Raw genomic sequence first — 23339 nt, 5'->3', positions numbered from 1 at the left:
ATCTGAGAAACAGACTTTTCTTCGATAGGCACAAGTTTCTTCAATTGCCTATAATTCTCTGAAATATTGTAATGCCATGAAGAAAAATATGCCATTTCAGATCATTAATGTTTAAAAAAAAGCGGAAATGTTTTGTCTAATTTAAATAACAAACCTTCCAACAGCATGCAATACTTTTTGAAGAAGTTGAAATGTCCCTAATCCAATTAATTCTAATTTTGCAAGTTGACCCTCAAGGGAAAAGCAATTAATTGAGATGACCCTCTTCTCCATCTGAATAAAACAAAGCATATATTGAGAGAGTGTATATATAGCTTATAGTTCTATTCTTCAACTTCAGCAGGGAAATTAAAAACCTTGGCCAAGCAACACCAACCAAATTAGTGACGATTCATCTGACAAGAATATTTATCTGAAAAATAACATTTTCTCAACCTTAACATTTAAGCAGTTTTCTACCAGGATTAATATTAATTGTGATTTCAGACAAAAAACATTTCATAGTAAGTTACATCTTTGAAGAAATAATAACAAGCTAGTGAGACAGATGGACCTATGATCATCTGAATCTTTACACTGTCAGCTCAGATATAAATCCATATTAGATCCCACCATCCAATCATGCTCATTGTTATAATGAAATATGACACTGACATGAAAGTCTTTCAAATACACAATGAAAGACAATGCAACAGTAAAGTGAGATTACTTGTAACATTAACCTATGGGAGAATTGGTTTCACAAATTTCTCCCTGTTTTTATGTTTAGCAAGTATACATATTGATAGACTCATGAAGGCCATGACAGAAAAATAAACAAAAATAAGCCAAAGTAGTTAGAGTAGATGTATAATCAGTTAGGGTTGGTTTAACAGCAGTTAGGTCCATAGAAGAATCTAAAGAAGAAAGTGAACCTCTTTCTGGCAGGAAATTTGTAGATTCTCGTATCCTTCTTCAAAGGCAGAAGAATTTATCCACACCCATAAGCGTCTAAATGAAGAACTGTGCTTCATTTTGCCTGATTTTTCACTTAACTCCACACCATGTTTGTTTGAATCATTACCAATGTCATGTTGTCCAAACTAAGTACAACGATTTCTTCCATCTAGCTCTGTACTCATATTTTGTTGGGAACTTGGTTGCTACATGTAGGTTACAGGAGCAATTGGCTAAGAAACCGGTGCTCCACATTGATGCAGCTGTCAAGAAAGAAAAATTAGTTTAGTTTAACCAAACCAACCAAGCAGTTACTGGAGTCAGCAACAGGACATCTACCATTGCTCTTCCATAGGTTACACTGTAAAGAACAGAGTCATCATGATTTCCAGGATGTGGTGTTGTTGCCGGATGGGGTTCCAGCACCATTCTTAATACAGACATTAATGAATCCTGTATACAAGAGAGCCTTAAATAAAACAAATAAAATTAAACCACTACTTTTTCGGACTGAGAGCCCACAATAATTATTTGATACATGCATTTCAATATGTTTGAATCAGAACATCAGTTTAGTGTGTCTTTTAGACTCAGATGTATAACAATGAAAAAGAAGAAAATTCCAACAAAAAAGCTAAAACTAAAACTAAAATAAACTACCTCTGGACCCTCCAATTGGAGGGCAGTATAATAGCTTGCATCATGTACAAGCACCCCTTGTTTGAGCCTTTTTCAAGAGCGCCCTCGAACCTTTTCCTCTGCGTAAGCACATGCACAATCCTTGTTAGTGTTTCCAAGGGAATGTTAAAACATTCACATGCTTGTTGCTTCAACTTCCCCCATAGACTCTTTCATAAGCTTTTAATTTTACCCTAAAAGACCTATCTTCATTGAAGACACAAAGGAAGGTGGTAACCCCAAAGCTTGGTCATAGCAAACCACTTTGCATGCCAAACATGAGTTCTCAGCCTCTTGGTTACATCCCCAGAAGTGCAAAAACCATTCTCTGGGTTTTTCTTTAGTTCATATCTCCGATGAACACACCGAGGAAGCTTCTTTTGGTGATTCTCCTCCAAACCTGATTTGGCAAGGGCTTTATCAATTATTCCCAGTTTTTGCCCCTTTCTTCTGCACCATTTTCTTGAAATTTGGTTATCAAACACAGTTTTCCTTCTTCTCTTGTTCTTTTGAGACCTATAATCACTGTTTACTCTATTTTTTATGATAGATTGAAGACTATGGAGTTCGAGAGCACGGGATTCAGCATATTTCTGCAAATTGATTTTCCAAGGTGGTGGTGGTGGTGTAGGTACTGAAACTTGAGGCTTTTTGGTTCCATCAGTAACCATGGTAAAGAACTAAGCAAAACCAAAAAAATAAAATAAAATTAGTTTACAACTTTGCATTGTATAGACACAAATTATGCTGTAAAGCGTAAATAGAACCCTGGGCCTAATTGGACGATCCAATCAGAATAGAATTTACACCACCATAGTCCAAAAAGGAACTACATGGGGCATATAGAGATATTGTAAATGAAATATACTTTAGCAAGGCTCCTATCTGATTGGTTAAATAGTATCATTTGTCTTTAGGAAACATAACAGGCAAACCAAAACTATCATAAAACATTTCTCAATCCCTAATTCACAGATTCCCACATTTCCTAACTAACCAAAAAATGGAGATAACCAAATCACTTGTCTCCAACAACAATAATAAAAAGAACAAATGCACACCTTCCAGGTTAGTAGGGCCTGATGGTGTTGGACTGTTGGTACTGGTAAAGCTGTGCAACTCAAATGAATAAATTCTTTATCACCTAAATGCAAAAATGGGAACTGCAAAGACATATACAACAGTTTAACCAATTTATTCAACTACAACAACTGGGATTAAAACAGATAAAGACAGTTTTTTTCTAATTTCTAATGCTTACTTTAGAAACTACAAATTATAAACCTTCAACTTAATTTTGAAAACTGGAACCACTAAATCAATACAACTATTATCAGCCTTGCAAAGTTGAACTTAAGGATGACTCAAGCTTGCTAGTTGCAACCTATCAACCACTACCAGCAGCATTCACAAAGGTACTAAAATTCCAAATCTCAATAACCTCTAAAAATAGCACACAGATTTTTATTTCCTGTTGTCAAAACTAGTGTTGTTTTGGATGTAAAAGCTAAATACCTTGGTCATGTAGTCAAAGTAGTTAAATAACCCCACATTATAGTGCAGTACCTAACCCCTATATGCTATAATGGTACAGCAAAGCAGCTGCTACACCAAAGCAAATAGTTTCTATATAACATGCTCAAAACTAAAGTACTCAAATCAAAACTGGAGAAACAGTGTTGGGCTTGGTTGGAAAAGGATGAAAGAGAGGCTGAGAGACAGGAAAATGCAGAGGGTACAGAGACCAACAAAGCATGAACAGGTGTTTGGCTGCTGGAAACTTGAGAGAGCAAAGTGCAGAGAGTGAGAAACAGGCATATGCGGCTTCACGATGCAAAAAACAAGGGTGAAGTAGTGGCAATATGCTGTAGCAGGGGGTGGGCTATGCAATTTCCTTGTGTTTATGAGAAGAGTAGGCTTGAAATTCCTATGGCTCACAATGTGTGATGAGTTTGTGTAATAAACAACAGAGGCTGCTAATCCTAAAATGCCTCACTGCATGGATGGGTATAGGACACCAAAAATCCTTTTAACGAGTAAATAACGTACAATCAGGGATGGGCAAAGAAGATATTTCAAATTTTTCAATATCTAGAGCATAGCAGTCATTTCATCTATCCAGGATGTGATGCTGCAATTTAGATGCCAATTTAGCCAGCCACAAACTTACATTAAATACAACTAGCTTTTGAAAGCAGTTGAGACATGCTCTCAACTGCTCCATCATGATAGCACCACTATAAGCCAGTACTAATAACTATGAGAGTTATGAGTTCTTTTTTTTTTAAGTTTTATCCTTGTGATAAAAAGTTGAACAGGTACTAATAAAAGCAAATAGATAACTACATGTATGCCCATACACGTATTTAATCATTTCTATTAGCTTGACTATTTTAGAAGCAAATTTGATGAGTTTCAATGTGGTTTCAACAATCATATGTATAGAATCTATAGATATGAGAACTTGGATTTGGCACCTGATCCCTACTAAAATAATCACATTTCTCAGCATTTTAAATATATTCAAGCTGGAACCACGCATTCACATTCCTAAGCAATGAACAAATTAAGGTATGCTTAGAAGAGCTTATTTCAAGTTTACTTGGGATCATTTGCCCTTCTGTAAGTGTTTGCAAAAACTTATGAAAATAGCTTATGATATGTCCATAAGTTGTTTTCACCTTATTTCAATAAGCATTCTAGGATAAATGATGAAAACAACTTATATCTTATGTGAAAATAGTTTAAACTGATTTCTTCAATTATAAAAATATATTATATGATATCTAAGTGCTTATACAATAATACACAAACTCAACTTTAAAAGAGAAAGAAAAAACCAACATGAATGAGGAAGAAGTTTGCTAAACATGTATGGCGCATTTGGCTAAAATGTAGTGCTTAGCACAATCTCAAATACATTGTCAATTTTTAAGGTGTTCACAGTAGATGCACCAGAGAAAATTTAATAATATGTCAAAAGTTATTCCCAAGATATATCAATTGACCCGCTTTAATTACTTGTACAGATGACTTGCAAGTTTTAATGGGTGGTTTATAAAGTACAGAAACAAAATTCTTGCTGCAGGGATTACACGAAGAAAGCAAGAAACAAACAAACAAAGAAAGAAACAAAGAAAGAAAGTTACAGAGGCATGGCATGAACCAAAATCGATAAGATAAAAAGAGAGGGAAAAAGGAAAACCTGATCTGAATTTGACAACAATGAAAGACTTCAACTACCAAAAGCCAATGCGAGTGAATGGGGAGAGAAGAGTGTATTTATGACTTGGAGATTGAAGTGCGAACAAACGATTTAAATCGACGTTAGGGTTTGTCAAGGCATAGGGTTCTTGGTACTGAGGTTTGTTTGATTGATTCTAAAACTTGGGATGCTAGCACTCGGGGTTGTAATTGGTAAACCGGGTTAGGTTGTTTGATAATTGCGTCAGCTGAGTTGGGCTGCTGTGGGATGTGGGCTGAAAATATAACCCATATGGACAGGCCCATGTCTAACATACATTTTCTTCTTCTTCTCACCCTCTACTTCGTTAGCTTTTGGTAAAATTAGTTTCCATAAATTTCGTTGTTTAATTTTATATAATAGTTTCTGTTAAAGACATTTTTATCAAAAAAATAAAGGTGAGGGTGCCAAGATCAAACAAGTATCAATATCATGGGCCTTATGGACATAAGCATAAGCTAAGGGAACTGCTCTATCAAAAAACAAATATATATTAAGTCTTATTCGTTATCATAATTTCATAAGGACCACAATTACTAGGACTGTGATATATCATAAAAAACATAGAAGCAAGATTTTTTTAATTTATTACCTAGCATGGTAGTTAATTGAGCACAATATTGGTGCTATTGTGTCCGAGCGTCACACATGGCACCCTACTTCTCCTCCAAGCATCATCATATCCCACCTGGCCATTGTGGCTGGAACGATGTTTTTCACAGCCAAAATGATGGCCAGAGTGGGCAAATCATGCTCTAATGCAGTTCTGCAGCTTCTATTGACTGTTTGCTCTTATGGCTGCGCTCACTGTTAGTGGGTTAGAAAAGAGAGATACCCAATTCACAATTCTAACTCTAAATGACATCATCTTTGTTTTTTGGCTATTTTCACTCTAGTGTTTTATTTCCAACACAAATTTTATTTGGACTTGGACCGTCAGTTTTAAAATTACTTTTTGGACTGTCAATTTTAACTATTAAACCCTTATTCATATAACTTTCTTACCTCTTTTACTCAAAATTCAAATTTAGATGCACTATAATCAAGTTTTATTTTCTAATCGAATTTATAGAGATATTTTCTAATTATTGTTTAGTATCAAATAAAAATTATTTAAATGATGTGATATCTTTCCTATTTTAATAAATGTTTAAATCTTTTTATCATAAAATATATTCTAAAACATTGTAAAATCTGTTAAAGTTTTCCAAATCCTAATATTTAATTAATATATAAAACTAATAGCAAAATATTTATTATAAATAACATTAAAACATGGTTCATCCCACTATAGCATTTTTTGGGTTGGCTATTCCACAATGATACATACCGAACTAACTCTTTTGAAGTTGAAACGGATTCCTAAACCCTAAACCCTAAACCCTAAACCACAAACCTCAAACCCCAAACCCCAAACCTTAAACCATAAACCCTAAATTGAGCCGAGAAATAAGGTTTCTGAATACGATTAGGCACCTAAGTTACTGGTTTACAAAACATTCACTTTTACTTTAAAGCTTGAGTTTTGTTATTTTATTAGTAATTTATATTTTTTAAAATTTTAAATTTTTGGAAACTTTCAATAGACCATTGAATTAAAACAAAATAAAATAATCATGTAAATTTACTTGTCAATGAGGCAATTACCAAGTTGAATAAATGTTTCCAAGTTACTTGATTAATCAGGGTTTATTGGTATTTGAAAATATAGGATTCATGGGTTACTTGGACAAACGGGGTTTATGCATGTTTAACTAATTAGGGTTATGAATACTTGACTAATTAGGGTTTAGTGTTACTTGACCAATTATGGTTTAGGGTTATTTTACAAATTAAGATTTAAGGTTACATGACTAATTAGGGTTTAGCGGTATTTAAGAGATCATGGTTTAGGTTTTCTTGACTAGTTGGGGTTTAAGGCTCTTTGACAAATTAAGGTTTATGGGTACTAGAGTAATTAAGGTTTGGGGGTATTTGGCAAATTAGGATTTGGGGTTACTTAACAAAGTAGGAAAAATGGGTATTTGCCTAATTGGGATTTAGGGATGCTAGAGTCATGCGAGTTACTTGACTATCTAGGGTTTAGGGGTATTTGAACGTCAAAAAATTCAAAAAAAAATATATCGTGCACCAGTTTCATGGAATAACACCTCAAAATAGAAGCACAAAATCAAAAAAAATTTGATTTGAACCCTTGCAATTATGGTTAAGTACCCATGTTCTGAATTTTTTACAAATTATGTCAAACAAATTAATGATATTTGTGACTCACTTTTTCTATGATTTGAATGTCATAGAATGCAAAAACAAATTATATTGTGCACCAGTTCCATGGAGTAACACCTCAAAATAGAAGCACAATATAAAAAAAAAAAAACTATGATTTGAACCCTTGCAACTATGGTTGAGTACCCATGTTCTGCATTTTTTAAAAATTACGTCGAACACATTAATGATATTTGTGCCTCAATCATAAAAAACTATGATTTGAAACCTTGCAACTATGGTTAAGTACCCATGTTCAGCATTTTTTTAAAATTATGTTGAGCACATTAACGATATTTTTGACTTTCTTTTTCTATGGTTTGAACGTCATAGAATCCAAAAAAAATTATATCGTGCACCAGTTCCATGGAATAACACCACCAAATAGAAGCACAAAATCAACAATACTATGATTTGAACCCTTACAACTACGGTTAAGTACTCATGTTCTGCATTTTTTAAAAATTATGTCGAACACATTAGTGATATTTCTGACTCGCTTTTTCTATGGTTTAAAGGTCAAAGAATCCAAAAAAAATTATATCATGCACCAGTTCCATGGAATGACACCTAAAAATAGAAGCACAAAATCAAAAAAACTATAACTTGAACCCTTGCAACTATGGTTAAGTACCCATGTTCTGCAATTTTTAAAAATTATGTTGAACACAATAATGGTATTTGTGACTCACTTTTTCTATGATTTGATTTTCTCAGAATCCAAAAAAAAATATATTGTGCACCAGTTCCATGGAATAACACCTCAAAATAGAAACACAATAAAAAAAACTGATTTGAAACCTTGTAAATATGGTTAAGTACCCATGTTCTACATTTTTTTATAATTATGTCGAACACATTAATGATATTTGTGACTCACTTTTTCTATAATTTGAACATCATAGAATCCAAAAAAAATTATATCGTGCACCAGTTACATGGAATAACACCATAAAATAGAAGCACAAAATCAAAAAAATTATGATTTGAACCCTTGCAACTATGGTTAAGTATCCATGTTCTACATTTTCTTACAACTATGTCGAACACATTAATGATATTTGTGGCTCGCTTTTTCTATGGTCTGAACGTCAAAGAATCCAAAAAAAATTATATCGTACACCAGTTCCATGGAATAACACCACCAAATAGAAACACAAAATCAACAATACTATGATTTGAACCCTTACAACTATGGTGAAGTACCCATGTTCTGCATTTTTTTAAAATTATGTCGAACACATTAGTGATATTCCTGACTTGCTTTGTCTATGGTTTGAAGGTCAAAGAATCCAAAAAAAATTATATCGTGCACCAGTTAAATGGAATGACACCTAAAAATAGAAACAGAAAATCAAAAAAACAATAACTTGAACCCTTGCAACTATGGTTAAGTACCCATGTTTTGCAATTTTTAAAAATTATGTTGAACACAATAATGGTATTTGTGACTCACTTTATCTATGATTTGATTTTCTTAGAATCCAAAAAAAATTATATTGTGCACCAGTTCCATGGAATAGCACCTCAAAATAGAAACACAATAAAAAAAACTATGATTTGAACCCTTGTAAGTATGGTTAAGTACCCATGTTCTATATTTTTCAAAAATTATGTCGAACACATTAATGATATTTGTGACTCACTTTTTTTATAAAAAATGTCATAGAATCCAAAAAAAAATTATATCGTGCACCAGTTACACGGAATAACAACTTAAAATAGATGCACAATCAAAACAATTATGATTTGAACCTTTGCAACTATAGTTAAGTACCCATGTTCTACATTTTTTTAAAATTATGTCGAACACATTAATGATATTTGTGACTCGCTTTTTCTATGGTTTGAACGTCAAAGAATCCAAAAAAAAATTATATCGTGCACCAGCTCCATGGAGTAACACCTCAAAATAGAAACACAAAATAAAAAAAACTATGATTTGAACCCTTGTAACTATGGTTAAGTACTTATGTTCTACATTTTTTTAAAATTATGTCGAACACATTAATGATATTTGTGACTCACTTTTTCTATAATTTGAACGTCATAGAATCCAAAAAAAAAAAAAATATCGTGCACCAGTTACATAGAATAACATCTTAAAATATAAGCACAAAATAAAAAAAACTATGATTTGAACCCTTGCAACTATGGTTAAGTACCCATGATCTACATTTTTTTAAAATTATATCGAACACATTAATGATATTTGTGACTCGCTTTTTCTATGGTTTGGTCGTCAAAGAATCCAAAAAAAATTATATCGTGCACGAGTTCCATGGAATGACAACTCAAAATAGAAGCACAAAATCAAAAAAACTATAATTTGAACCCTTGCAACTATGGTTAAGTACCCATGTTCTACATTTTTTAAAAATTATGTCGAACAGATAAATGATATATGTGACTCGCTTTTTCAATGGTTTGAACGTCAAAGAATCCAAAAATATATATATCGTGCACCAATTCCATTGAATAACACCTCAAAATAGAAGCACAAAATAAAAAAAATAAAAAACTATGATTTGAACCCTTGCAACTATGGTTAAGTACCCATGTTCTACATTTTCTTAAAATTATGGGAAACACATTAATGATATTTGTCACTCACTTTTTCTATGGTTTGAATGTCATAGAATCCAAAAAAAAAAATATCGTGCACAAGTTCCATGGAGTAACACCTCAAAATAGAAGCACAAAATAAAAAAAACTATGATTTGAACCCTTGTAACTATAGTTAAGTACCCATGTTCTGCATTTTTTGAAATTATGTCAAAGTCATTAATGATATTTGTGACTCACTTTTTCTATGATTTGATTGTCTTCGAATCCAAAAAAAATTATATCGTGCACCAGTTACATGGAATAACACTTTAAAACAGAAGCACAAAATAAAAAAAAAAAACTATGATTTGAATACTTGCAACTATGGTTAATTACCCATGTTCTACATTTTTTAAAATTATATCGAACACATTAATGATATTTGTGACTTGCTTTTTCTATGATTTGGTCGTTAAAGAAGCCAAAAAAAATTATATCGTGCACCAATTCCATGGAATGACAACTCAAAATAGAAGCACAAAATAAAAAAAAAAAAAACTATAATTTGAACCCTTGCAACTATGGTTAAGTACTCATGTTTTGCATTTTTTAAAATTTATGTCGAACACATTAATCATATTTGTGACTCGCTTTTTCTATGGCTTGAGCGTCAAAGAATCCAAAAAAAAAAATATCGTGCACCAGTTCCGTGGAATAACACCTCAAAATAGAAGCACAAAATCATAAAAAATTATGATTTGAACCCTTGCAACTATGGTTTTGCAACTATGGTTAAGTACCATGTTCTACATTTTTTTAAAATTATGTCAAACACATTAATGATATTTGTGATTCACTTTTTCTATGGTTTGAATGTCATAGAATTCAAAAAAAATTATATTGTGCATCAGTTCCATGGAGTAACACCTTAAAATAGAAGCACAAAATAAAATAAAAATATGATTTGAACCCTTATAACTATAGTTAAGTACCCATGTTCTGCATTTTTTAAAATTATGTCGAACACATTAATGATATTTGTGACTCACTTTTTCTATGATTTGATTGTCTTAGAATCCAAAAAAAATTATATCATGCACCTGTTACATGGAATAACACCTTAAAACAGAAGCACAAAATCAAAAAAATTATGATTTGAACCCTTGCAACTATGTTTAAGTACCCATGTACTACATTTTTTTAAAATTATATCGAACACATTAATGATATTTGTGACTCGCTTTTTCTATGGTTTGGTCGTCAAAGAATCCAAAAAAAAATATTTCGTGCACCAGTTTCATGAAATGACACCTCAAAATAGAAGCACAAAATCAAAAAAACTATAATTTCAACCCTTATAACTATGGTTAAATTAGTCTTCATAATGCATAAAATAATAAATTACAATTAGCTTTTGTAGTGTAAAATTAGTGAGGGTGAGACGAAATAGGATTATTTTGAAAATATAAAAAAAGACCCAAAAAAATGAGGGTTTTTAAAAAAACTCAGCATTAAAATGAGGGTATAGAGAGTAAAAGGATGTGAACAACAATTCTATCTGAATTCTAATTTACAGCGGGAACTTGAAACCACGACCACTTGATCCTCACCTATCAACTGGTTTTTCGTTGCGATTATTTTACCAGTAGGAATGTAGAATATACATGTTTATTGGGCCCATTGTAGCACAATCACAGCTTGCTACAGGATACAACCAACAGCCACACATTAAATGTATAACAATAACATTTTTATATAAAAGATTAATTTTTCCCAGTTCCTTTCCTCTTCACAAATAAATGTGTATCAATCTTGACATGAGTAATTGGAACATTTGTTTTTAATAAGATTAAAATGAACAAATGACTAGCATATACTTGCTTCAGTCAGACTGCACTGACTCGGTGACGGGAGGTATACAATCTATCTTGTACCTTAGCACCTACAGTCCATATATGATAAGTAACACATCAGATAATTGTACCATTTTCAGTACATGCCCAGTCCATGAGCAACAAATACTGTCATAGGAAGAAATAAGTAAAGGAACCCCAACACTAACAAGAAAAAATGAAATTGAAAAACATATGTGAAGCCAGGCCAATGCGTAGCAACAAAAAAATAAACCAATCCCGCAATAAAACAATGAGCAAATAATATGATAGTGATGACCAAAGGAGAACCACCGCACGATAACAATGAACAGATCATGTTTTAGTGATGACTCATATCCCCCCAGGAACACATGGTAGTATCTAATCAGATTTCAGATTTCCTATGCAATTTGATCAGTATCTAATCATGTGATAGTTTGCATCTCACTGAATTCGTCAACATGCCTATATACATTACCTTTTTGAAAAACGTTGAATATGTGTTGTCCCAGATCAGTTTATAGCTTCCAGCCATTAACGTGCAGAAGTTCCCCTAACATTTTAGGCATAAAAACTAAGATGAGTATATAAATATCAAATGCCTAGTTAAATAATTAAGCTGCAACAAACATGACAAACTCACTTGGTCAGACTCATAACGGCCGTAAGGTAACATCAGCTGTGTTAGGTGTCATAATGAATCAGCCACCATAAAAATTAGAAACAGCAAAACAAACATCGTGAAAGGGAACAAAACACAACAAAACATTATGAATGGCGGATGACAGCTAATGGCTGATGGCATGGCAGACAAAATAAAAATAATATATATGTATAAATACTAAAAAAATCAGATATAAATAAAATAAAATAAAAATACAAACAAAATGCGTCAAGAACCATAGACTAAAGTCTAAATATCACAAGTCTCATAAGAACATTGTCATAAACTATTAACAACATCAATTTTATTTAGTTCAAGAGTTCAAAGCAACAACAAAATCATAAAAAGAAATGCAAACACAGTAAAAATATTAGAATTCAGAAAAAGAAAAAATATCTATAATGCAGAGAAAACGGAGAAGATGAATTGAAAACAGAGACTAAGAATTGAAAACAGAGAAGAATTAAAAAAATAGAATATAATTTAAAAAAAAAAACAGAGAAGATGAACTGAAAACATAGAAAAAGAGTGAATGATCCAAGTGAAGACAAACTGAAAACAAGAATCAGAAAAAGAGGGAAAGACCCAGGTGAAGAAGGCAAACTGAAAACAAGAATAAAAAAAAAAAGACTCAGTTGAAGAACATGAAGTAGACGAAGAATGGTGAGGAAAAAAAAGGGATGAAAGGAAGAAAAAAAAAGGGGGAAAAAACTGTTAGTGGTGATCTCTAGGGCTCCAGCCATTGCAGTTGGTGGTGGTTGGAGAAGGTCACCGAAGCTTAGAGGTGGATGCTCTTGGCAGTGGGGCAATGAGAGAAGAGAGTGTTGTTAAATGGAAGGACAAAGTAAAAACAAACTAAAAATATATGAAAAGGCAAAGAAATTGAACAGTGCATGTTACTGCTCTTTAAATAACCTTAAATACTCAAATAAATTGTAGGGGGTGGCCATAGTGGGCAACATATTGGAAATGGCGGACGATGCCATAAAACACAATATTGCAGATTGTGAATGGTGAAGAGCTTGCAAAATGCCACACAATACTGTCATTGTGGTGCTATAACCGCCATTTAACAACATTGGGTGAAAATGAACTAGGTGAGGGCCTAAGAAATTGAAGATGAGAATGGCTGATGAAGAATAACATCAGAAATGCTTCTGGAGAAATCAATTGAGGATATGATACAGAGAACAAAAGAGAAATGTCATTCAAACTTACAGTTTTTTCCCCAGTAGGACTTACAAACTCCAAACTAAATCCAATATCCTGACAAATAATAAAAGAGAGATCACTACAAAGGGACGCCAATGGAAAATATCATAACATTTTGAAATCAAGGTGCAGCAGCACAGCAATAATACCATATTTATCTTGCCTTGTACCAATGAAAAATCCCACGCAATGTATGAGTTTACAGCATCAACAGAGAGTAAAACCTGAAGTAGGATAGAAAAACTTCTATCATATTAACATCATAAAACAGCACAAACATTTTCTTGAGTAATAACAAATAAAAGAGTCATAGATTCATTCAGTAGAAAATCCCAAATGAGATAACGGTAGCACTAAATCATGCACAAATTACAAAAAGACAAAAAAGTTTATAAAGTGTGCAAAGAAATAATTTATAAATTAAATAAATTGACAACAATTATTTGCCAATCATGCTAGTAGTTCTACTAATGCTGTTAGGAGTCGTCCCACATTGAGTGGTACTTAAGCCTATAGACTCTCCCACGTCTAATCTGTTTCTGCAGGTTTGTGCTCTTCTCTGTTCTGCTTCAAGACCTCCAATGTTGATCTCTTTCCTTTTGTGTAGTTTGCATTTTGCAATTCACATCCCTATGCTATTGGTTTGTTAATTGTATCTTATGGATAATGTGTGCCTGGACTATGTCACTTTGGCTTTTGATGATCAATGAGAAAAATGCCTTCAATATAGTTTGTTTTAGCAGTTGTATGTGTGCAGTATAAATTACTTTTGTATACATAAAATTCAACATAGAGGTCATCTCACTATCCCACTAGAATCTTTTGGGCTACTATTTGAGATTGACAACTATGGTCATAACCGTAACTTGCTAATATCATAATAAAAAAAGACAAGTTAATAAATTTCACAAGCCTTGTACGTATACCTCATAAGTTTTCCCAGCTGGAACATTTATCTCTTTGTAGTCATCATTTTTCCTGAAATGAACCAACTTCAAAAACTTGAAATTAGAGAAAATCATACAAAAAAGTAAGATTTATTATTTACCTTGCTTCCAATGCACCAGCAACCTCTGCTGAAATAAAGAAAGGTGCATTTGCAAAGACCTCACTGATAAAAAAAAAACACAAAACCTAGCAGGTTCGTCAACAAGAATTAGAAATCTTGCAGAAGTGAGAACAGTAACAGATTTCATGTTGGAAACTCTAAAGTCTAACATACAAGTTCAACCTAAAACCTTAGGTTGATAGGGGGAGGCAGTTGCAAAGCAAAATATAAAAAAAATGGAACATATGAACACATACAGCTAAGACAGTTGTTCAGAAAGTTGAACATGATAGGACGGTTATGTGATGTGTCTTTAGGAAGTTTATCTAAGAAGTTATGGATCTGAATCATTAGTGTTTGTCTGTTTAGACAGTTATTTGTATGATAGTTATTGGCTATTGCGTTGTGTTCTATATGTATAGGGCACGGAAGTTTCTGTATTAAGTGAGTAATTAGTATTGGCAGGTCTGTGACCTTTTTCTGGTTTAATACTTTAATCCAGATAATATCTAAACAAAACTACCCAGTTTATGCTGATCAAAAAAAGAAAAAAATACCCAGTTTAGGTGTGCAATTCTCTTAAGTCTAACAAAAAACAGTGAATCCAATCTTCAAGCTCATAACACATAATGGAGCAGCTCTACTTGTAGCCTAAAATCCAATCTTCAATGGAAGGTTAAAGATCATTGAGATTAACTATTAATTTGCATCAGAAAAGTTCAGCCAGAGAAACTAATGATCAGTTGATAGATATTGTCAAGTCCCTTAGACATCCTCAGGTCAATCATATGGTAAGTGGTAACAGTTGGTGCATGAGATAAATACACTCCAGCATGAATGGAGTGTTAGAATAGAATATTAAATTAAGGATTCTTATTTTATCTGTTAAATATAGCATATGTAACACGTGTATTACGTGTGTAATTAGTTTTAATCATATGTAACATATCATTAGGACTTTATTAGCCTTTATCACTACACCCCATTCATGTAAGTATAAATACCATAGTGTGATCTAGGGGTCTGTATTAGAAACAATTTCCTAAATTCTAATGTGGTATCAGAGCCTAGTTTGATCTAGGGGTCTGTATTAATCTAAGATTTTGTAAACAGGATCTGTATGATAGAAACTTATCATCCAACATAGGGTTATTAAAAAGTCATGAATGGTGTAAGAGTCATTTTGATTTTACGAGTACAAACCTCTATATTTGAGTGTGTGAAATTTCTAAAATAAAATTTACGGAACACCTAACCAGTTGTATTTGGAAAGCCATTGTCTCAAAATATCAATACATAAATAATGATAAGTTGTAGATAATTTCCATGAATTCTGCATGAAAACCAATGTAGTGTAATAAAACAATTTAAAATTATTAACAATTATTACCCAAAAGTTAAAAGCATGAGAAACATCAAGATGAGCATTATCGTACCTGATAAATGTCAAAAACCTTTCCAACTCCATGGTATAGACATCAACAGCTTGTTCCAAGACGGTGATTTGTTCCATTTTTCTATCAAATTATACCCAGAGAGAGAAGATAAAGTGTTACAAAAATCCTCCATGTTCTAAAAGACTACCAAAACACCACATCTTCCATGGAAGGAAATTAAAAAGCCTCTCAATCTCTCTAAAAAATAGAACAAGTCCCATAAACAGCTTGTGAGCTGACACCAAATGGAAGCAAGATGTCCAATTCTGTATCATGATAAAATGATGGGCAAAACTTATATAAGGTTCCATAGGTGCTGTTTGTGCAATTCTCCCATCAAAATTGGAGTTTTAACTTGGCAATTTGCAAGATAAAAATTTGCATTAAAGGATTATGCAAATTACCTTGGTGAAACTCCAATTTTGATTGGAGAACGTGTAAACAACACTTGAGGAACTGTAAACAAGTTATTTCCTAAAATAACCTTCTAGCTCAAATGAGTTCTAAAACATCACTTAACCGAAGCGCCAAATAAAAGAAAACAAGGAACATCTCAACAAGACGACCCTTGTTCTCAGTTCCATGATATGCACACGATTCAGGTTAAAAAAATGGGTGGTGCTTGTTACATTGAATAAATTAATGATATTAGAAATATTTTTAATTCATCATATTCCTGCTGAGCAAAAAAAAAAATCATCATATTCCTAAGAATAGCAAAAATCCAAGCCAGCGAGTAGAAAACCCCATGATGTTTGAAGTTGTAGCAGACATATGTCTGTTATAGAAAAGATGATCATCAGTAGAAAAGTTCTTTTTTCCATTAACCAATTGATTATATCCAAGTTACTTACTATTAAATAAAACTCAGATTGGAAAAATAAAAAATTTCATGATTCGACAGTCATTTCCAAGCTAAAGACAGAAGAGGATCCCGGTGAGTCATGTCCTATTCCAATACATTAGACTTTACATAATTGCTGGTCCTCAATATTCATAGAAATAATAGTAATTTAGCAAAATCAATCATAAAACCCCACAATTAAAGTATTAAACTACCACAGATGCAGAGTATCTCACAAATTGTTAGCATCATATCGTGCCCATGATAATGAAAGGAAGAGTTGAATAGAAAGAATCATTGAGGTGAGGCTGTACAAGGGTGGTCCATAGCGATGACGCTGTTCCTCCATTGGCCTACCAGAAGATAAGAGTTGTTGTTATTATTATTATTATCATCATCATCATCATATGCAAATATGAAGAAAGAAAACTCGAACAACATTGAAAAACAGTAATTTTTGTACCCATCGTCGTCATTTATCTGCCGAGTAAAATCAAGCAATACCTACAACTCACAGAAATATGTCTTAGAATGAGTAAAGATGACAAGTACTATTCCAAAGCCAAATACATAGAATTTAGTTCAAATACAAACAAATTGATCAGAAAAGTAAAGATGATGATATCAGTCACAAATCAAGATGATCAGAAAAACCTGAAAAATGGAGCTAGCCTCATTTGGAAACATTGAAATTACACATTTGTTCCCTATAATTTTAACAACTTTCCCTTTTAGTCCATATAATTGTAATTTTTTATCCTTTTGGTTCTTGCTATCAAGCGTTGACTAACGTTGTTTGAAAAGAATGTGGTGTGGCTCATTTAATCCACTTTCATCTCGAATGGTGTTAGGCAACTTTAGACATCAAGGAGAAAAAAGGTGATTGCAAATATAGGAACTAAAAGGGGATGTTGTTACAACTATAGGGACCAAATGGGTAATTAAACCTAAAATGTATAAGCTAAAACAAGTTGCACAAGTAGACAGTGTGAAAGAATAGATGCAAAACAGGAAAAAGAATAATAGGCCAGCACAGCCATGTGTTAACAATTTAAGATAGCAATACCTGAGGAACCCCAACAAGGTACTTCACAAGTGTTTTATAGACTCCTGTTGCAGAACCAAGCTGAGCTAATTGCCTTCTCCTGTGACCAGAAAGTTGTTTAATATATATCTTATTAATTCATGCAAAACCAACCATACAAGGGTTGAGCCTCACCTGTCCATTTGCTGTTTCCACAGCAAAGCATATCGATCATGTATGCTACCACCAGAATTTACCAAAGTGTCAACCTCTGCTTGTTTATTCCTCTCTGAGCGTTCCCGTTGTTGTCTAATTAGTGTTCCTCGAAAATCTTGAGGCAAATATGTCATAACTGCATATAAATTTTGTTGAGTTAAAGATAAAAGAGGTACATTAGAATATATGAACAATATACAATAGTATCTCACTTATATATTAAAATATCTTAAGATTAGTTTCCATATTATCTCCTAGGATTGGTTGCCATATTTCCTTATTATCATTTGTTTCCTTATTGTGTTTGGATTATGATTTTAGATCAGTATAAATAAGGTTAATGATATACATTTTTTATTTTTCTAATCGGGGGTCTACAGTACCCTCCAAAAAAAAATCACCTTGTCCCTATGTTGAAATTTTGCTAAAGATTCCTGGATGTTCACCAGAGTTCTTGAAGTCCAGGTAGAGATGGCAATGGATAATGGACCCAATAGATACCCACGAAAATAACCCATGATAGATAGGGTAATTACCCTATCCTGGATAATGTTCACCAGAGTTCTGCTGTCACATTCCAGCTGTCCATGTTCACCAGAGTTCTGCTGTCACATTCCAGCTGTCCATGTGCTGCTTATTCAAAACGACGTCGCATAACAGTTGTGTTAATATTTAATCGTGAACCCACTCCATGGAAATCATGAAAATGGTATCGCTTTGAAGGGGCAGTACAGGGACAGCAGAGAAGCCAATCTCATACTGTAACACCCCGTTTTTTGTAAAATAAATTAAAAATGATTTTACTTAAAAATAAATAGAGTTTTAGAAAAATAATGAGATTTTAGTAATTAAATAAATAAGGAGAAATGATTTTATTAATTTAAATAATGTTTATAAGGTAAATAAAATAAATATGTGCTTTTTTAGGAAATGAAAAAAAAAAGATGTTTCATTTCTTCATTTGATAAAGAATAAAATAGAGTTTCTTTTTATAAAATAAACTAAATTAGAGTAAATAATAGGTTGAAAGTACCCTAACTATAAATAGAGGCATATTAGGTTAATTTTTACATTTAGGACACGTCTTTACACTCTCTCTTCCTCTCAAATTTGTTTTCCCTTTTCCCTCTCCCAAAATCTTCTCTTTTTCCCACATACACTCACTCAAACATATCCTAATAAAACTACGATCCCGGACTCGTTAACCGTTGCATCATCGTGAAATTTGAACAACAGGTTCGGAACTCATTTTTGCACATTTCCACTGTTGGGATTTGCGAAATAATGTCTGTTGTGAGAGAAACGTCCCTCGCACAGAGTTTTTTTTTTCGCATACACCAAAACATGTGAATTGCAAAATGCAAACTACTGTTGTATTGTTTGTAATATTTTATAATTATGCTCGTACTGTTATATAGAAGTTCTTTCAATTGTATTTTATTTGAATGTAAGTTTTTTTAATCAACCCCCCAAAATATATATATATATATATATATGGGGCAGTGTTATCAATGGCAAAAGGACAAAATTCCGCCATATACCCAGGCCATGGCCGCTATTTAACAACACTGATATGGGGACGGTCCCTAACAGCAAGCCTATTCGTTGATTGCAGCTTTAGTTCCAAATCCTAGTATGAAGCAAGACCGCATGAGGTAGAGGTTATAGTGTCACTTGGGATGAGATGGCTCATTTGAGCAATGAAACATGAAATATAAGATGGACAGAGCAATTAGCAGGCAGTTGAAGCTTATAGGCAGCCTATCTCACCCTTCTCACCACCTGAAATAGGGCATCGAATCATGGATTCAGTTTCTCATGTTTTTTTGGCTAGCACTAGTAGTCTACATAGTTGGAGTTTGAGAAAGACCCAATGTCCAACTTGATAATGCAGCGCCAAATGGACTTTATCAGCTTGAGCCTTCAAGCAATTTCAGGCCTTCACAAGAGTAGCTTGCAACTGCTAATAACACAACTTTCTGGTGTCATTTGGTTGACTTGCTCCACATAGGATGGAACTGTAGTTCCCTAAAGCAAGGGTAGAGGATTCCAGCCATGCAGGGTGTCAGACTGTATTTGGTATTATAACAAATACATTGGAGCTGTGGTATTTGATATTGTAGCAAAACCTTGCCTAGCTTAACCAGTGAGGATATTGTCTAGGCTTGTGCCCTATTAAACACTTGAACTAGGTCTCCAAACATTTGTTAATCATCTCCATTGCCCATCAGACTGCAGGTTGTAGGCAGAACTGAAGTTGAGTTTGATTGCTGCTTTCTTGAATAATTCGGTGCAAAAGTGGCTTAGAAAAACATTGTATCTGCCAATCACCGTGCTAGCTGGAAATCCATGTAAATAAACACTCTCAAATTAAAATTGCTGCAATAGCAAGTACAATGAAGGGATGACTAAGTGGAATAAAATGGGGGTACTTAGTAGGGCGATCCACCTCGATTAAAAGACACATGACTTTTTCCAGTGTTTTACATCACTATTTGTTTCATTTTATCTCTCTTCTTGGTGATTTATAACCTCAACTACTAAGATCCGCCTTCTTTGGTTCAAGTCATGCACTGTGAGATTAGATATAACCTAGACCAACGACTTTCCTAGAGACATGAGCCAGCGACATTGCTTTCCCAGATAAATCAGTCTAGCCTAGCAACTTCACCGGAGGTATGAGTCAACCACACGGTTTTCCCAAAGATATCAGCCTGTTCTTGCGGTTTTCCCAAAGACATAAGCTTGGTCAGCTGGCCCTGCAATACTCGAAGCATCCTAGTTCCTCCGTTACACAGTCTCAAATTGTATAGTTTGATGTCATTTATTTAAAGAACTTATTTGTAATAAGGTTACAGTTTCGTAAACTTTTAGCTGGAGGGGGAGTGTTAGAATATAAGAAAATCTCATTATATATTAGATTATCCTCTAGGATTAGTTTCCCTCTTTCTGCATTATCTCCTAGTATTAAATATCATATTTCCTTATTTATATATGTTTTGCTTCCTTGTTTAGGATTATGATTAGTATAATTTGTGTTTCATTCTTTTTATCTTCTTCTCCCAACACCAAATACCCTGTAATTCAACATAGGTAAAAGCAGAGAGTTTTACATACAGTTCAATACTTGTCTAGACAGTAACTATAGAAAAAACTAAAAAAACATGTTATAAAACAATCTCCAGCCAGCTTAAAGAGGAAATTGCTTTTCCAAATAGGTTTAGTCTTTTACATTTCTCTTTCTAGAAGCCACTCTACAAGTCTGACACATTTTATTCACACTTTTTAAACCTACCATAAATTTCCCATGTCTCTCCTTATTTTCCTGTATACACATACTTAAGATTTTAAGGAAGGAAAGAACATGTGATTATTTGAGAGAATACTTAGAGTGAAATTGCACGAGTGAAAAACACACTCAACCTTGGGAATACATATACAGAATAATCACATAGGAAAAAAAATTTTAAAAAAACACAAGATGCAACTTACAAGAAAGAATAATTAGGCTAATAATTCTAATTTAATTTACAATGAATCAAAATTCTAACTTCATTTCCAAAGTTACAATGAATCAACGCATCTTGCATAGTGGAACAGGTTTATATTATGTAGTTTCTAACACACATTCTATAGACTTAGGGTTTGCTTTATGATTTCCACCAAGACAAATAATATAAAATAACTATGTGTAGAAACAGAAACCAAATACAAGAAAGCAAAACGAATTTTACCACAACAAATTGAAATTGATACTCAGGAAATCAGAAGCTTGTTAACTATTGAAAGCAAGCATTCGAGTCAAAGGCAAGGTGGTACCTGTGTTAAATACATGTTCAGCATTTTTAGTTTGGAAAGATTCCAAAGCCTTCAATGTAATATGAAGTTTATCTTTCAGTTTCCCAAGCGTAATGGCAAATTCAACACTGTCAGCTGTGGACTGCTGCTTCAGCTGCATCCATAAAATGTGTTTTTACTTTAAATCGTTTTACAATTGAAGGGAAATCATGAAGTTATCATATACTGTATGTATTCATGAGTTACAATCAAAGTCAGTTAAAGACAAGGAAAATGAATTTAAAAGATATACATTACCGCCTCTGGCCAATTAGAACTCTGAAGTAAAAAAATTGTTTCTTCAATGTACTCTCGATTCTTCCACATGTTCTCATCCATTTTGTGCGGAGGTTGCTGGTCAGCTTCATTTATTAAGATGCTCTCTCCTAACAAAAAGAAAAGAACGATTCAGACACAAGGGCAGCGAAGTAAATGCAGGCAAAGAAGAAGAAGAAGAAGAAAGGAACCAACCTTGGATAGGAGGATGCTGAGTGAGAAAATCATTAGCCATTGAACGAATCTGAGAAGAAAGCGTGGAGACATGAGCAGAAAGAGGAGTAAAAGGGTGTTTGTCGTAATAAGAGGCCAGAAAGGCCCTAGTTATGGGCACTAGACCCTCTGTAGAAGCCATCGGGATCGGAATCGGAATCGGAACCGGAACCGGATCGGATCAATCAACCTCTCTTCTCTTCTTTTGCTTTGGAATATTCTCTTCTATTCTGTTTACTCCAAGCCAAGGTCAGGTCTAAGTCGGCGGCAGTATAGAACAACAACTGTCAACGGCTTGCCCATCACAACAAATCCCGTTTTACCAATGTTTATCTTTCTATTAATTATTTTAATATTTCATCTCCTTCCCGTCTAAGTCTAATGAAATTACAAGGTTAATACGAAGAATAGTATTTTAATGTTTTGTTTTATGTTGTATAAAATAAATATGTTTAATTATAGTATTATAATTAGTTTGAAGTAAATAAATATTTTTAAATGTATATATCATTATGATAAATAACTCATTGATAAAAAATTTAAAAATTAATTTTAAAATAAAAATAAACTATTAACTATGTGAAGAATCTAATTGGAAATGAAATAATATCTATAGTATTTGTAAGAGCAGAACAAAATCTTGTAGATCTTTTAACAAAAAAATTCACAAGGGATATGGTGTGTAAAATATTATTGGAATGACACTTAAGACCATATCTAATTAATTGGCGTTAATGGAGACCTGGCTCACACTTGAGTAGCATCAAGTCTTGAATTCAATGGTAAAAGTACATTATTATAATTTAATGAGTTTATAACATGCATGTGTTGAAGTGTTTATTATGGGACACTTCTGATAAAGTCTACCTATATGGGAGTGAAATGTGATCACTTCTTGGAGTTAAGGGCTTGACTCTTAAAGCTCTCATGAAAAGTATATATGTGATACAAGATCTTATCAAATATGTTACTTTTATAATCCAGTCAATGGTGCTGAGATTACATGTGTAAGCTATACAGGTTTG

The 23339-nt window shown here is 33.2% G+C and overlaps 1 protein-coding gene, 1 long non-coding RNA gene and 1 pseudogene across 3 annotated transcripts in view; all 3 read right to left on the bottom strand.

The window, feature by feature from the left end:
• LOC121172681 (uncharacterized) overlaps positions 1-427 on the bottom strand; it is an 897-nt gene extending 470 nt beyond the window's left edge. The window contains exons 1-3 of the long non-coding RNA XR_005889006.1: positions 357-427; positions 155-273; positions 1-58 (exon numbers count right to left, since the gene is read on the bottom strand). The exon at positions 1-58 is cut by the window's left edge and continues 470 nt beyond it. This is a non-coding gene — a long non-coding RNA (uncharacterized lncRNA). The remainder of the gene's footprint in view (positions 59-154; positions 274-356) is intronic.
• A 568-nt stretch (positions 428-995) lies between these two features.
• Positions 996-5282, bottom strand: LOC102668071 (uncharacterized; annotated as a pseudogene).
• A 6155-nt stretch (positions 5283-11437) lies between these two features.
• Positions 11438-22655, bottom strand: LOC100795582 (uncharacterized). Of its 2 annotated transcripts, none has more exons than XM_003548293.5 (15): positions 22297-22655; positions 22084-22211; positions 21808-21940; positions 17968-18124; positions 17815-17893; positions 17212-17252; positions 16985-17101; positions 15905-15985; positions 14469-14531; positions 14347-14398; positions 13570-13644; positions 13427-13474; positions 12188-12223; positions 12023-12097; positions 11438-11612 (listed from the first exon to the last, which is right to left on the bottom strand). In XM_003548293.5, exons 1-15 carry the CDS (start codon positions 22454-22456, stop codon positions 11553-11555), a joined length of 1305 nt encoding a protein of 434 aa, XP_003548341.1. In that variant the 5' UTR covers positions 22457-22655; the 3' UTR covers positions 11438-11552. The 2 variants fall into 2 exon arrangements, with proteins under 2 accessions (XP_003548341.1, XP_006599750.1); XM_006599687.4 differs by having other exon boundaries at positions 17063-17101; positions 22297-22634.
• Between the last annotated feature and the right edge of the window lie 684 nt (positions 22656-23339).

This window comes from Glycine max, chromosome 16 (assembly GCF_000004515.6).
Source record: "Glycine max cultivar Williams 82 chromosome 16, Glycine_max_v4.0, whole genome shotgun sequence".
In the NCBI taxonomy this organism is placed as follows: Eukaryota; Viridiplantae; Streptophyta; class Magnoliopsida; order Fabales; family Fabaceae; genus Glycine; species Glycine max.
Note: the sequence above shows the minus strand (reverse complement) of the source record. Positions and strands in the feature narration are given on the sequence as shown.

Bases quoted from the DNA above. Each gene is read 5' to 3' on its own strand.
- LOC100795582 (XM_003548293.5), bottom strand. From the start codon at position 22,456: ATGGCTTCTACAGAGGGTCTAGTGCCCATAACTAGGGCCTTTCTGGCC. The intron at 18,125-21,807 runs GTACCACCTTGC...ATTTATATGCAG, and splicing joins TGAACATGTATTTAACACAG to TTATGACATATTTGCCTCAA. The intron at 14,532-15,904 runs GTACGATAATGC...TTTTTTTATCAG, and splicing joins AGGTTTTTGACATTTATCAG to TGAGGTCTTTGCAAATGCAC.